This window comes from Oryza glaberrima, chromosome 3 (genome assembly GCF_000147395.1).
Source record: "Oryza glaberrima chromosome 3, OglaRS2, whole genome shotgun sequence".
In the NCBI taxonomy this organism is placed as follows: domain Eukaryota; kingdom Viridiplantae; phylum Streptophyta; class Magnoliopsida; order Poales; family Poaceae; genus Oryza; species Oryza glaberrima.
Window position 1 is genome coordinate 30,855,940 of NC_068328.1, and position 15,949 is coordinate 30,871,888.

The 15,949-nt window shown below is 47.1% G+C and overlaps 4 protein-coding genes across 4 annotated transcripts; 1 reads left to right on the forward strand and 3 right to left on the reverse strand.

Annotated features, from left to right (window-relative positions):
- Positions 1–1,394: 1,394 nt before the first annotated feature.
- On the forward strand, positions 1,395–4,515 carry LOC127765287 (uncharacterized). Its single transcript, XM_052290152.1, has 8 exons — positions 1,395–2,014; positions 2,739–2,825; positions 2,908–2,952; positions 3,027–3,122; positions 3,240–3,341; positions 3,797–3,883; positions 4,034–4,101; positions 4,221–4,515. Exons 1-8 carry the CDS (start codon positions 1,457–1,459, stop codon positions 4,303–4,305), a joined length of 1,128 nt encoding a protein of 375 aa, XP_052146112.1. The 5' UTR covers positions 1,395–1,456; the 3' UTR covers positions 4,306–4,515.
- A 1,267-nt stretch (positions 4,516–5,782) lies between these two features.
- Positions 5,783–6,769, reverse strand: LOC127765704 (peamaclein-like). Its single transcript, XM_052290647.1, has 2 exons — positions 6,412–6,769; positions 5,783–6,306 (listed from the first exon to the last, which is right to left on the reverse strand). The coding sequence occupies exons 1-2, from the start codon at positions 6,497–6,499 to the stop codon at positions 6,113–6,115; spliced, it is 282 nt and encodes a 93-aa protein (XP_052146607.1). The 5' UTR covers positions 6,500–6,769; the 3' UTR covers positions 5,783–6,112.
- Positions 6,770–10,895: 4,126 nt separating this feature from the next.
- Positions 10,896–12,759, reverse strand: LOC127765086 (upstream activation factor subunit UAF30). The gene is made up of 2 exons (XM_052289892.1): positions 12,373–12,759; positions 10,896–11,314 (listed from the first exon to the last, which is right to left on the reverse strand). Exons 1-2 carry the CDS (start codon positions 12,685–12,687, stop codon positions 11,195–11,197), a joined length of 435 nt encoding a protein of 144 aa, XP_052145852.1. The 5' UTR covers positions 12,688–12,759; the 3' UTR covers positions 10,896–11,194.
- Positions 12,760–13,137: 378 nt separating this feature from the next.
- LOC127768273 (probable protein phosphatase 2C 34) lies at positions 13,138–15,855 on the reverse strand. Its single transcript, XM_052293821.1, has 4 exons — positions 15,361–15,855; positions 14,910–15,277; positions 13,881–14,117; positions 13,138–13,757 (listed from the first exon to the last, which is right to left on the reverse strand). Exons 1-4 carry the CDS (start codon positions 15,617–15,619, stop codon positions 13,479–13,481), a joined length of 1,143 nt encoding a protein of 380 aa, XP_052149781.1. The 5' UTR covers positions 15,620–15,855; the 3' UTR covers positions 13,138–13,478.
- Positions 15,856–15,949: the final 94 nt, after the last annotated feature.

The window sequence follows — 15,949 nt, forward strand, 5'->3', positions numbered from 1 at the left end:
ATCCCAGTAAACGTACGGAGTTTTTTTTATTTTTTGCATTTTTTTGCTCACGTTTTACTGTTTGGTTTCAAATAAACGAGATTATCGTACGTGACGCAAAGCACAGTAATTTAGTTATGGAAATCCGGGTCCTAGAGCGATGATGTGCTGGTCTTCACTCGTTCTTGATACAAGCAACGCCAGAAAAGAATCAGAGGAGTGTCCAGTACAAATCAGAGATTCAGACTGTGCCGTACACGGTACAAGGCCCCTGAACAATGTGCTGCGGTCAGCATGTGTCGCTCATGGCATTGCTCATTGCTCCACTGGTGTTTGGCGGTGTTTCTTATGAGAAGGGAAAACAAACACGTCTAGATTCACCTTATGATACTCCACAGAAAGCTGCCCAAAGCTAAACATCGACGCACTAGCCGTCAGCCCGTCACAATGCAAGTTGCAGGCTTGCAGCCGAAGGAAAAAAATATTGATCGAGTATATAAGCATTGTTTAGATCCTCCGAACTATTAAATAGCCATCTGAAATCTTGCTATTTAGGATTATTAAATGTAGATTACCAATAAAACCGATTCTATAACCCCTAAGCTATTTTGCGAGACGAATCTAATAATATATATTAATCCATAATTAGCGGCTGATTACTGTAGCATCACTGTAGCAAATCATGGATTAATATACCTCGTTAGATTCGTCTCGCAAAATAGCCTAGGGGTTATGGAATGGGTTTTGTCAGTAATCTATATTTAATACTCTTAAATAGTAAGATTCCGGAGGGCTATTTGGCCTAGTATAGAATACAACACATGGTAATAGCAGTGCACTAATTTCTTCATTCCAATATATGAATACTCTCTTCGTCCAGAATCCATTACAACGAATCTAGACAACCCTATATCCAGATTCATAATACATGTTCAGAATGATAACTTAAAATATATAAAATCGTATACTGCATTTATATTTATACACATCCAATCGGAGGGGGGACTGTTTTAACGGCACCCGTGGATCGGTGGATGACGGCGGCCACTGAATTCTGCAACTTTTGCATCGGCGAAATGACCAGCGGCCCCTGTCACCTAAAACGGAGCCACGTGTGATTAATTAAATATTAGTTATTTTTTCTTATAAATAATTTAATATAATTTATCTAAGCAATTTTCGTATAAATTTTTTTGAAAAAAACATAACGTTTCAGTAATTGAAAAGCGTGGGTGCAAAAAACTAGAAGAAAAGATGGGAACAGCCACTGCCCACTGCGGAACACAGCCCGGCAGCTCAGCTCGCTGTCTGTGGGCCGCCGAAACGAGCAGCCACCCACCGAGCCAGCGCGCCGCGCCGCCCACACAGTCCACTCCACGACGCCGCGCGCACGGCACGCACAAAACCCCACCCAATCCCCGCCTCCCACCACCACCACCTCGCCCAACTCCCAAAACCCTAGAACCGCGCCGCCACAATGCAGGCCGCCGCCGCCGCCGTCCACCGCCCGCACCTCCTCGGCGCCTACCCCGGCGGTGGCCGCGCGCGCCGCCCGTCGTCCACCGTGCGGATGGCGCTGCGGGAGGACGGGCCGTCGGTGGCGATCGTGGGCGCGACGGGCGCCGTCGGCCAGGAGTTCCTCCGCGTCATCTCCTCCCGGGGCTTCCCCTACCGGAGCCTCCGCCTCCTCGCCAGCGAGCGCTCCGCGGGGAAGCGCCTCCCGTTCGAGGGCCAGGAGTACACCGTCCAGGACCTCGCCGCGCCGGGCGCGTTCGACGGGGTGGACATCGCGCTCTTCAGCGCCGGCGGCGGGGTCAGCCGCGCCCACGCTCCCGCGGCCGTCGCCAGCGGCGCCGTCGTCGTGGACAACAGCTCCGCCTTCCGGATGGACCCCGAGGTGCCGCTCGTCATCCCCGAGGTCAATCCCGAGGCCATGGCGCACGTCCGGCTGGGAAAGGGGGCTATTGTGGCCAACCCGAACTGTTCCACCATCATCTGCCTCATGGCTGCCACACCTCTGCACCGCCACGCCAAGGTATCTCACAACCACCTTTATCTTTGTTTGATGGTAATGGATGCTTCTTCATTGAGAAATCAGAACTAAGGTGCCAATAAATCAGAAAAAAGAAGTGCCCAATTTCATTTCCAGAAAGTGCTACTACCTCAACCAATGAAAAGTATCTAATTCCACTTGCGTGTAACAAAACTGATCTCACCCCTGGTATTTGAGTGCCTAACGCAAAAGTACAAGTGCGATCTTTTATGCAAATGATATCTTAAGCTAAAGGAAAAAAACCAACACCTTTGTAAGAAAATAAAACAGTGTGGATGAATTCTAAAATTTGTGCACCAGAATCGTGTATGTATTCATTGGATAGGGGAATCTTGGTTTGCAGTTTGATAACACCACAACCACTTCATTTCCAGAACATTTGTGGTTAGCTTTGTGAATATTCCATTATAGCAGTTTGAGTAAACAAATATATGCATTGATCATGCTTCTGCATTTCAGATTTAAAATGTCATTTTTCTGAACTATGATATCACTGAGTTCCTAGAGATGAAATTTGGTAATATCCTTATTACGATAGATTGATTCATATAGATAATTATTCTTATTTCTGCCCCATTGTCTGCTGAATTCTTAGTTTGCAGTCTGTGAGATTGAGTATTTCTAAAATATGTTTATTTCTGCTTGAGGGTGTGCAAAGCATATTTGATGTGTAAAAGTTTGCTTGCTTGGCGCATTGATGTGGCAGGTGGTAAGGATGGTTGTCAGCACTTACCAAGCAGCAAGTGGTGCTGGGGCTGCGGCCATGGAAGAACTCAAACTTCAAACTCAAGAGGTAATATATTTTCCCTACTATGTTTCTCTTTCCAGTTCTGGTGCTAATTCAGTACTTGATTGCCATTTTACACTTTATTTAGGTCTTGGCGGGGAAAGCACCAACATGCAACATTTTCAGTCAGCAGGTTCTAATTCTATAATATCCTGGACACACGCCAGATTATTTTCAAGTCAGCTGAATTTGCTTCTCCTTGTGCAGTATGCTTTTAATATATTTTCACATAATGCACCAATTGTTGAAAATGGGTACAATGAGGAGGAGATGAAGATGGTGAAGGAGACCAGAAAAATCTGGGTATGTGAAAGCCAAATTGATGTCTAGGAAGTCATTGCATTACTCTCCATCCAACTTTTCTCTTTAACTTTAAGAAAACATAAATTACATCCTAACTTTATGCTTCTCTATTCCTAGAATGATAAAGATGTGAAGGTAACTGCAACCTGCATACGAGTTCCTGTGATGCGTGCACATGCTGAAAGTGTGAATCTACAGTTTGAAAAGCCACTTGATGAGGTTAGCATAAAATATTTCTTAATGATAAATTCTGGTTAGCATGAAGAATCCTTTCTGCTTGTGGTAATCCTATACCCTTCTTTTGTTAGGTATTAATATGTTTATCAGGTCCATATTATTTTCTACCATCAATTGCCCTAATTGGAATATTGAATTATTCCTTATTTGGCAGACCATCCTCTTTGCCATCAGTCAGTAGATTGGTCATTTGATTTTACTGAATGCAAAAATTGATAAGCACCATCTTGCAGTAAAAGTTATCTTGTGTAACTCGTTAGATGGGAAAGGGTGGGACAAAAAGGGTGGGGTCTTTAATTGTTAATATAATTGATTGGGTTATTTTCCTCCATGACAGAACATTAGAGTCCAGTTGATTAGTTAATGATTTTGCTGGCAATTGTCATGGTCATGCTACTAATTCAAATTCTGAAACTGCTTGTGTATAAACTCTGAAGGATACTGCAAGGGAAATCTTGAGGGCAGCTGAAGGTGTTACCATTATTGATGACCGTGCTTCCAATCGCTTCCCCACACCTCTTGAGGTAATTGGCTTTTCTTTTCATGAACATCTTATGCTGGAGGGTACAGGAGGTACTGTTATCAATAATCATCATGTGCACTCCATTTGGTTTCTGTGTTTACAGATGAAGCATATGAATTTTGCATCTGAGAGTTAACTCTTGATTTTTCAGGTATCGGATAAAGATGATGTAGCAGTGGGTAGAATTCGTCAGGATTTGTCGCAAGATGATAACAAAGGGTATAATCGTGTTTAGTAAATTTCAATTTGGATATATCATGATAAACATTTATTTTTAAAAGCATTGTTTCGATAGCAATTAGCACCATGGACTTAACTAATTAGGTTTACATTTACAGGCTGGACATATTTGTTTGTGGAGATCAAATACGTAAAGGTGCTGCACTCAATGCTGTGCAGATTGCTGAAATGCTACTCAAGTGATTTTCTTTTCTGTACCTTTCTCTCCTTGCCCCTCTTTGCTCTAGTCATTGTTTGACGGATGTACTCTGGTTAGTATGAGATCAATTTTGATCATCTTTTGTAATCTATATTCCTAGTGAAATAAATGTAAAACGGTTTTGCTCTATCTTCTGCACAAGTGTAGAAGAAATCTGAAATTGGGAAATTGGAGTGTGGCCCTTGTTCATCCTATGTGTTGCATCTTTACAATTTACTTTCTTTTGCTTTAGGCTTTTATTAATTTCTTGGTACATTAGCTGGCTCATCTCAATTTTGGGTGGAATGGAGGCTGAAAGAGGCCAACCAGATTTGCTTTCGGGTGCAAAGCTAGGGCCTGGTGTAACCTGAACTAGAAAAGCTCTGGAAAACGCCTCCAAGCAGGAAGTTCCTGGTGCAGTTTTTATTGAAAGCAAACAGCTGGAGCGAAACACTTCTGTCCACTGGTCTTTTGTGGTTTCATGGTCAGCGACGTGTTGCTGTGCCTGTATTGGAATGTTACCTTTCTTGATTGATACTCCTAGATAGGGAATTAGAAGAGTATTTGTGCTGCTACAACTCAGTGAATTTAAGTGATTTGTCCTGTTCTTCGTATCATTAGCTCTATATATAGATACGGATGACATTGAAAGGTCATCTTTTCCCTCCTTTACTGCTAAAATTAGTTGCACAAGAGGTTGATTGCATGTGCTTGCCGTGCCTGCGTCTTGTTTGTGTCCTTTGCTAGAAAACGACAGCAACGCGAGGCCAGCAGTATTCGCCTCAGAAATTACTCAGCCTTTTGTTTTCAACACACGTTAACCTGCATCTTGCAATATAGTAGTACACTGTAGTAGAATTGTTATCTGCAACCATCTAGAGATGCCATTTGTTTTTGGGCGCCACTGGCAATCTTTTAACGAAAAGACCAAGTTAGGACCTGGAACGACGGACAGGTTCATCTGGCCATTCGTTCTAGTTTTGACCAATGGTCCAAGCTGTGGCAAACATAGCAGCCAAATTGATGTTTGGTTCTCTCAAGCATATACTGTACATTGTGGCTTCCATTTCTGAAAATTTTTACACCGTGTTCGATGTGAAGAGGTGAAAAAAATGATGGCTCGCAATCTAGCTGACGATTGACAGTAAATTATACTTCTGGATGCCACAATTTTCCAGTTTGAGCTCAGAACCAGTATTGGATCCAGAGCACATCACTGCAACTTGGAATAATTGCAACAAACTCAGTAAAAGGCTTCATCAATTGCACAGTTGTGTGGGGGCTGGGTGACGAGAAAAAAAAATCGTCGATGCGTCACATTCAGTTTGCACTAGTTTCAGTCTTTCAGGAGTAACTGAAAGAGACTCGGGTAGGCCAGTCCAGCTCACTTGCACCGACGCCCATCGAATGACTCCGAAATCACATTCCCACTAAAATCTGCACGCTAATCGGCAAGCATTTGGGCACACTAAACTGAACATGTACTACACCAATTAAGCCAACACTTTATTACAGCACACACACCATTATTATCACCAGGCATGCATGTATACATTACATATCCGATGTCATATTCACATGTACTCCATAGTAATTAACTAGCAGTAAAAAAAGAAAACCAAGAACATGGAAAGACTCAAGATCGAGTCGATCCTCACACAAACAAGCATACTTTGCATGGTCCATACGATCGATCATGGCAAGCATATGCATATATCTACTACTCCATCTCGATCATGAGCATGCATCATGCATGCAAAGCAACTACGGATGATGGCTAAGCATCATGTAGCATGCATAATGCAAAAATGATCATGGGCACTTGGGCCTCTTGCGAGCGCCATGGCCGGTGGTCATGTCGCGGTAGCAGGGGCACTCGTCCTTGTTGCCGGCCGTCCCCGACGGCACGCAGTTGCAGGAGGCGCAGCACACGCCGCAGTACTTGAGGCAGTCGTCGTGCCTGCTCGCCTTCGAGCACCTCACCTTGCACTTGCCGTCGCAGAAATCTACCAAAACATTCATTGTTTCAGCTCACCATGTTAACACCAAGAAAGAAAAACAGTGTACTTGTGCAGATTATTCTGCTAAAAAAAATGCCTGTGAAAACTGACCTGATCCAGCCATGGAAACCTGGAGGGAAGAGGAGGCCAAGAGCAGGAGCAGGAGGAGAGCCAGGGTGGTGGTGGTGTTGAGCTTCATTGTGCTTGTGAATGCTGGTCCTAGACTCCAAGCAAGCAGCTTCAGAGTTGGGGTGTTGTGGAGAGTGTGAGTTGGTGAGTGAGGTTTTGGGGTGATTTATAGGAGCAGAGGTTGGAGTACTCAGGATTCAGTGGTTTGTGTAGCTAAGCTAGCAGAGGGTGGTTGGGGCTAAGCTAGCATTGGGTTCTAACCCTTTTGCTTTGGGGTAGAGTGTTAGCTAAACTTGCTCCCTTTTTTGTGAAAGGGAAAAACAAGAAGCAGAAGCTAATTTGTTCCTTGTCACTTGTGGCCTGTGGGATAACACTAGCTACCCCCAGAGAGCACAGAGGAGAGTCAGGCAGGGGAGACCACCAGGGCATGGTGATGTATTGATGAGCTGTGAGCTGGCATCCAAAAGGCAGACCTTTCTTTAAAGAGAGTCATTGGCTTAGGTGTGGCCACCCTACTATTTCCAAGCATTTTTTTCCTTGTCAAATTTTGCTTCCTAACACAGGCATGCAGTTACAAAGCTTTCTGCTAATCCCAAGTAGGGCTGATGTTTTAACATTGCTATGAGAAAATCAGTGTGTTTTAACATCTCTCCAAAAAATGGAGAGAGGTTAGCTAGTGGCCGGCCATGACATCAGGAAAGATAAGAGGTTGTTTGGTTGCTGGCCACTATTTATCTCTAACTTTAGATATATTTGATGAATTTAGACAATAATTTGGTTATTGTCATAGTTAGCAGAAGAGACAGCTCTCACGCAGGTCGGTCGGACGGCCGCCCAGACTCTGCCGATGTCGTCTCCACTTCAGATGGATCCAGGTCCTCTACAGTTCAGCAGAGAAGAACTGCAGCTACAGTATTCTGAGTCTGCTACAGTGAATTAATGGACCAAACAGTGTTTCGGTACTGTAGCAAAGTAATTTGTAAACAGTAATCTTTCTACTGTTTGCCTGATTACTGTTCCCATTTACTGTTTAGACCTACTGTAGCGATTTGTTTTAGGCCGTTGGATGTGAATCCAACAGCAAACAACACACCCTAATGCAGAGCACCATAGCTCCCTCTGCATTCTCTCCTCCGCTGCAAAGGAACTAAATTGACTTCGGATAGCTGTTGACGTCTATTAAAATAAGTTGATCCCACAAAACATTATTAGTTATCTGGTTATAACAATGGTGCTAGCTCTCTCACTGATCATAGTTATGGCAAGATTTTATTCTAATAATTAGATTCTTATTTTAATTAAATATTTTTAATGACCCATAAAAATAGGATAATTTTTTTTAGGTTTCTTATTTTAAGTTCGTAACCTTAGAGATACATGCTAATTAAGTGTGACAACTTCAGCTCATAAATGATGATAAACTATAGCCGGCAACGAAACAGACCCAAACAGCTCGTTGAGGAGCACAGCGTTCATGCACCTCAGTCCAGTGATCGAGTTGGGGACCGGTGGATCATCATGGCTAATGAGTGCCAAGTTTGGAGTACGACGAGTCGACGACGACGACCTCCCGGGATCAAGATGAGCTAGCTTAACAAGCTAAGCTCCCCACAATCAAGGATAACGCATGGCTTTGGTTTTGCCTTTGCCGGACTGCTTCCATGTTTAGAGGTGTCAGCAGACAGCACGCAGTACTGTGCGCTAGCTGGCTGCCTTGGCCTGCTGCCGACGCATAACCATCATAGCCTCGAACCTTCCAGAATTTACTTTTCTTGCTCTCGCTGACTACTACCACACCAGTAGCTTGTGGAGTTGACGAGAGTAAAGTTGATGCTGTTCTTACAAGGCAAGTAGGCAACCTCGTTTGTTTTTTTGTTCACGCAGCTAAGCATGTTCTTTCTTTCCAGGATAAGGTCGGCCTAGATACGCCCGGTACATATCGAGCTCATGATTGGCACAATGGCACTACACTTCACTTTCTTTTCTTTTCTTTTCTTTTTTACTGTGACTTGACAGAGAGCGTCCGGAGTGGTGACAGTGCTGGGTGGGTTTCTGTTTGTTGTTCGGCGCGTTTGGATCGCAGCTGTCACGCGATGGCACACGGCGAGAATCTGCACGGGCACGGGCGCGCGCGGCGCCGGACACACACGGTCGACCGAGCGTACGTGGAGCCGGCAATGGGATGGGAGGATCAGGAGGCACGGGCGCGTCGGCTTTGGCAGGCGACGAGACGAGCCCCGTACCGCGACCGCGAGAGCTTTCCGCTGAGGAGGGTGGTCCGCGTGCCGCGTGTGCCGGTGGTGGTGTGTGAGACGACGCGGTTTCCCCCGTTGGATTCTCGGATTCTCGCGGACGTAGCAGCACGGCGGCCGTGTGGAGACAGCGCGAGCACACGAAGTGAATCAGTGAATCATCCACCGTTTCCACACGTACCGAGGCGCAGGGGATCGGAGGCAAGGGCGTGTGCGTCCACAGGCCACAGCCCACAGGTAAAGAAGAGTTGTTGAGAGATTTCGTCGGGATCTCATCTATGTGGGGGTGGGGGGGGGGGGGGGGGATTTGGAGTAGGGGTGGTTGTAGTACGAGGGATGGGCTGGAACCGTGTGCCGAAATAAGTAGCCTCTGCCTCGAACGGGACGGCTAATTTGGTGGTGGTCTCCGTTCAGGTTGGCGCTTCTCAACTGGTCCAGGCGGCACCCTTCACTGTTCCTAAGAATTGTCAACGGCTCAACGTTTACTTGCTCCGACCCATAAAAACGAACCTATTACAACGATTTGGATATAGGTATATTTAGATTCGTAATCACTAGAATATTTTGCATTCAATATTAGATTGATTTTTTATGGGACGAAGGGAGTACGTCGGATTGGGCCAATAGCCTCCACCACAGCCCGAGCAGTGAATAGCGTCGCAGTTAAAATGTACTCCCTCCATGTCCAATTCGTTGTACTGGGAGGGATCATATCCCCTTCTAGGCTGGGATTTTTTGGACGGAGGGAGTAAACATTTGGACTCCTCTCTAAGTCTAAATTGCTCAATTGGGCTGACTCCAACCTTGTTAGAGCATCTTCAACAGCCTCTCTAAACACCCATATAGCCAGCTCTCCAATTGATTTGGCTAGCCAAACTCATTCCTCCACTTTCTCTCCCTCTTCCTCCTCTCTCACTGTTCCTCTTCTCTCGGACACTCGCACGCGACTGCTACCGTCCAGGGGCTGGCGATGGCGGCGGCGGCAGCTCGCGATGATGACCTCGGCAACGGCGACCTCGACAACGACCCGTTGAATCCATGCCGCCGGTCTAGAGGTCGCACGGAGGCGGAGGCTGCGCGGCCCCCGATCCACGCCGCGCAGTCCAGAGGCCGCACGGCTGGCCGAAACCGGTGGGGGTGAACGTCGCACAACCGGCCGAATCTGGCGGGGGCGGAGGTCACACTGCCGCCGCCGCCACCTCGTCGAAGCCAAGACGTCGACGGCCTTGTCCTCCTCAACAATCGGCGGCGGAGGAGAGCCTCCAGTTGCTGGAGCAGCGGGAGAGACGCGCGTAGCGGGATCTGAAGGAGGCGCGTGGCGGCGGCGGGCAGCAGTGGCCACGTTCACCAAGGTGGCCCCCTCCGCTCTGCTCACTGCATCGGCCGCCCAAGGTGGCCGCTACAGGTCTTCGCTCCGCTCGCCGAGGTGGCCCTCTCCAGTACCTGTCCCCCATCTCGCCGGCGGCAACAAAGCCAAGGCGCTCCTTTCTGACGGCGACGACGACGGTGAGCTCGGGCAAAGGATGCAAGCTAGCGACGACGCGCCTCCTTCCCATGGTGGCAGCAGGCACGAGCGTAGGGAGCTGGTGCACGGTGGCGATATGCAGAGGCAGGAAGGGCACGAGGAAGGGTCAGGGGATGGTGCGGCTGGTGGGGAGAGAGGGGGGAAAAGATGGTAGGACCCACAGATGGCTAGTGGCTGAGGGTGGCCAAAGGCTGGCCAAGTTTGGCTAGCTCGAGCCCATGTATGGCGATTGCTATTTTTTAGCTAGTGGGATAGCCATGTTATTGGAGTACATTTTTTGTTCAAAGTTGCTAAAATTTAGCTTGGAAAGTGCCATGGAAAGGCTGTTGGAGATGATCTTAAGCTGCTGTACTAGGTTGCTCAGGGTGATAATTCACCAATTTGCCCAGAACACGTTCTGATTACATGCCGCGCATAGCAATTTGGAGATACAAACATCGAAAGCATACAAACGGAGTAGTGCTGCATCAGCAAAGCAACCAGCTACTCCCTCCATTTCACAATGTAAGACTTTCTAGCATTGTCCACATACATATAAATGTTAATGAATCTAAACACATACATATTTCTAGATTTATTAACATCTAAAATTCTAAATGAATGTGGGTAATGCTATAAAGTCTTACATTATGAAACGGAGGAAGTATGAAATTTCCCACACGCAACACTGCAAAGCAGAGGTGCAAGCATATGCAATTCAGCATCTGAATTCCGAAGTGGAGTGGGACTGGCAAGCTTAGATCCCACAAGCCAGAACACATCTCCATTTGCTAATACATTAACACGGATACGTGCTTAAAGTTGCTAAGAACGTCGGTACTAGTGTTACTACAACTGCCAGAGGCACCCTACCATTGTCTCCAGAGAAATAGGTAAACCTACGAGGCTACGAAGTCGAGCTAACTCAGGCCAACAAAACCAATCTACGAACCCCCTTCAAGATCACTAAAACCCATCTAAGCTAACTCAACTCCACTGATGAGGGCAGTCACTTCACAAAATGCGGGTTCAGAAGCTTGGCGACCTCCAGGAATCCCACGCGCTCTTGCCCAGCAAACAGGACCTTCAGCTTCTCATCACACACGATCACCTTCTTGTCCGCAGGATCCTGGAAATTGTTAATCCAGTAACATAAGAACAAAAGCAAATTACGGTATGTGGGACATGAGCAATCATGACACAGGGATGTCTACGAGCATTACCAAATTTACAACTACGTTTGGGACACAAGCAATCTATGGTGAGGGAATGGACCTCATTGTCTTTCCAAGCCCCTAAACTAGCTTCGTATTAGGTGATGAAACGCTTCTCTATACAAACAATTGTACAAGCTCGAGTTGGATACTAATCCCTGGGAGTGTACTACAGAGTGATTGTGCCAATTCATGACCATGAGATCAATAAAACACTATATGGAGGAACATGTAGCAGTACAACATCTGTAAAATGGAAATTACAGTTGAATCATAATCTCTCTATTACCACCACCTAGCAGTGAACCGCAGCTCCACCTCACATCTGCCATGCAGCCCACTGACTGTCGTAGAACATACCCAACCCCAATCAAAATGCCACAAACTATGCCATTATTATCTTACATAGTAGCCCACAGACCAGCATGCACTTAGTCAGACAATAGCAGGCAAACTCTATATGCATGATGCATCACAAGAAGCCAATGACCAACAAGATGGGACATACAAGTTCCTCGTTTACTTCCATTAGAATCATTCAACATGTAAGTGGCGGTCTCAAATTATTAGCATGGACACACGGAGAAGTGCTGCAGTATAGCTACAGGCAAATGCTACACAATACATCAGCTATTATTTTCTAGTTGACAATGTGCATTGCGCAATGTGTTTGGAAATGTTATAAGCTAATAAGCAGCATATGCCACACGCACATTGGATGCAACGATAAACAAAAACGTTGCACTATTTTCAATCTACACATATCAGCATCTGGTACATTTTCACCTGATACGGCCCCTTGTACTTATTCCAAACGGAAATATCAGATCTGTCCCTGTTCTATGCAATAAAAAGAGCCATACTTTCATCTTTAGTTGCGATTGCTCACCATCATTTATCACATTCAAGCCTACAAATAGAATCACAAAAAACTGCACATGGAAGAAATAGGGTTGGGGGTTTGCTTGAAGACCTGGAGGTTGTGCTGCTTGATGTAGGCCCAGAGGCGCTTGAGCGCCTCGGTGCGGGGGATCTCCGCGGCTCCCACCACCGCCTGCAGCGCCGGAGACACGAGCCGGGGCTTCGTCAGCCCGGTGGCCGCCCTCTTCTTCTGGGCCGCGGCCGCCGGGGAGTTGGACGCCGCGGCGGCCGCGCGCACGGCTACGGCGGCGGCGGCGGCGCGCCGCGGCAGAGCGAAGGAGGCGGCGGGGCGGGGCGGGCGGAGGGCGGCGAGCGGGGAGGGGGAGAGGGACAGCGACGCGGCGCTGAGCATGGAGGCGGACGCCATTTTTGGTCGGTGAGGAAGGAAAGCTTGGGTTTTTTTGGTTTGGATAATGGCTGCGGGAAACGGGGAGGGTTTGCTGGGGGTTTTGGAGACGGGGAAGAAAGCGTTTTAAGAACGGAGAGAACGTATTCTAAGAGAAACCGCCTTCTTAGTCAGAAAGCGGATTCTGACTCAGTAAAAGAGTATCGAAACGACATACCTCGTCGTCCTGTATGGCATCCATGTTGATGTTTGACCTCCAAGCACAGAAATGTTGGAGGAATTTTCATTCAATTTATACATTAGTTTCGGTGAACTAACTGGTGGGATTTATTCTTTAAAAAACACCTACATCTCAAAATAATCCCTTTCTTAAAAAAAAAAACTCTCAAAATAATCCATGTATATGCAAATTTAGGGTGTATGTAAGATCTCCATTAAGATTCACCTTTTAGTTAATATAATCTCAGCAAGTTACAGTGTAATACCATTATACCACTACTATATTATCTTGCCGCACATAAATGCGGTAATTCCCAGTCAAACAGTTAGCTGCTGGTTCAGCAGAAATATAAACCAAAGAAGAACAGCAAAAAGTAATCTCTGCAATTAAATTAGCCCAAAAAGGAAGGAAAAAAAATCAAATATTCTTCCCCACATCAAAATGCCACGCGCCGCTACTAATTTATGTACATTCCCGCGTTTCTTCCGATGATGCCACTGCAGCTAGTGTTACTGATCAGCGGCTCTACATGTTTTTACTAATTAACAAGAGACCGTCTTGATCTTTTCAAGGGAGGCGTCCCAGTCTTCTTCTACCAACCGGAGCCCCGATGAGCTTGAAGAGTCTCCACGGATTGGCCGGAGTTGGAGGAGTAGATGTCGACGGGGGCGTTGGTGCAGTTGCTGCTCGAGTCGACGACCCTTGTGTGACGGCGACCGCGGTGGCGGTCAAGGTAGACGACGATGACGCTGATGTCGTCGTGGAAATGGCGCCTCACTCCCTTCTCTATCGTCTTCAGATCACGGAAGCTGACCTCCCTCTTCCTCGTGGCTTCCTTTAAAGCGGCCTTCACCAATCTGTTTGCTATACCCTGCATGAATATTCACACGAACTTGGTGTTATCTCATTGTGTAAGTACTCCTCGTTCATTCACGGGGAATATATACTCCCGGTGATGGAATGATCGAATGCTGTAGATGTTATCTGAACTTACCGTCCTTGGATTCTTGAAGACAATCTGCACCGCAGCGTCGTCACTGAGATGCTCCCAGAGACCATCTGAAGCAAATATCAGGAACAGATCATTTGGTTTGAGCTTGCGAACTTGAATCGATGGTTCTGCGCTAAGAGCTGGCCGCTTCAAAGGAATAGGGGGACCAACGTTACGAAACACGGGATCCATGCTATACTCTTGTTTCTTCAAGTAAACATCACCAATGGTTCTCGATACCTGACAGTAGAAGAGTCAAATATTAGCCCATGTCTCTAGAATTTGGCAAGATGGGAGAAACTTCAGAATAAAAAACTTATGTTATCTTAAGATAATTAGATAAGTGAACCGAAAGATAAAGCCTGATCAAAATTTCAAACCATGTCCAAGTTCATTACTTCTGCTAAGATACAATAAAAGTAGCTGTCATACTTTCACACTTGCTACTATAAATTGTGAAAAGTAAACTATGAAAACAATATAACTCGTTATTTTTCATTAGTTTTCCTAAGATATGCAAGAGTAGCTGTCATACTATGCACAGTTGCCACTAAAAATTGTGAAAACAAAAATACTAAAACTTGGTCATTTTTGCTCGTTCTAAAACAATGACAAAATAGTAGTCACAAGCTCAGAGCATCTTCTAAAACAACTGCATGCTGAACTGGTCCAAGTCCTGGAAACGTGTAGAACGACTTTTAAGTTGTGAAATCTACAAAGCAAGATCTCTAAAGACCCAAACAATTAGTCTAACACAATCTAGGCTGCACCAATCAAGTTATAACGGTTGAGTAATTGACAGAAATGACCAATTCATTTTAACTCCTTCGGGAGTAAGCTCAGGGATTTCTGAATTCAATTCCTATGAAGCTCTGATACATCATATGAGAAGCTGCAAAATACACAAAATCACTCTACCACAGAAAGCTGTAAATCTAATCCACAAACGGCGATTTTCACCACCAAATCCTGGCATACATGCATCAAATTAATTAAGTAAACAGAAGTAGTATTTTCTCATCAAACTCTCACCTGAATGATCCCCTTCACCCTCCACGCACCCCTGGCGTGCACCACGATCTGCGCATCGTCCGGGTTGAGCGCGGTGAGCTCCCGCCGGACCTCCTCGGAGGCCGCGTTATGCTCGTCGGTGAGCCGCTCGGCGACGGCCACCCCGCCCCCGACCACGCGGCGGCCGAGCACGGCGCGGGAGTCGCCGAGGTTGGCCACGTAGAGCGTGTCTCCGGAGATAGCCCCGAGCAGGCAGCAGGAGCCCACGGCCGCCATCTTCGGCCGCTGCCGCCATGCCTGCCTCACCTGCTGCAGGAACTCCTCCTCCGCCGCGCCGAACGCCCTCCGGATCACCTCCGTGCTCATCCCCCCTTGCTCCTTCTCGAATCCTGTCAAAACGATCGCAAAATCAGTAAACCACGAAACGCAAGAAGGGCAGAGACCCCGAGAGAAAGAGAGAGAGATGGCGTACGTTGGACATGGGGGAAGAGGCGGGAGCGGAGGAAGCGGGAGGCGTCGGCGCCGCCGTGCCCGTCATACACGCCGACGAGCGTGGCGGCGGGGGAGGCGAGCACCTGCGCCTGGTCCTCCATGGCCAGGTTCGCCTGCGCCGCCGCCATCGAGAACTCCCCCGCCGCGTGCGGCCTCAGCTCCGTCTGCCACAGCATCCCGTCCGCCGCCGCCGCCCCCGGCGGCCAGTGCCCGCAGCACCTCGCCACCGCCCTCAACATCTCCTCCCCACTCCGATCCAACACAAGCTTCGCTCGCTTCTTCTTCCTCCTCGTCTCGGCGTCCAATCCTGTGTGCTGTGTTTGATCGAGAAAATGGAATTGGAATTGGAATTTGATTTGGAGGAAGAAGACGAGGAGTAGGTTAGGTTATGTACACGAAGCGTGGGGAAAGCGCGTTTGGAGGAAGAAGAGGAGGACGAGTGGAAACGGGCGGAGGGAAGAGGGGGGGAGTCTACGGTGGTTATCCGGTGATGTGTCGCTTTATAGGATTGGTCGATTTGACTTGCTGTTCTTAGGCTTTTGAATATTTGCCGTTGGATTCGTATTTTA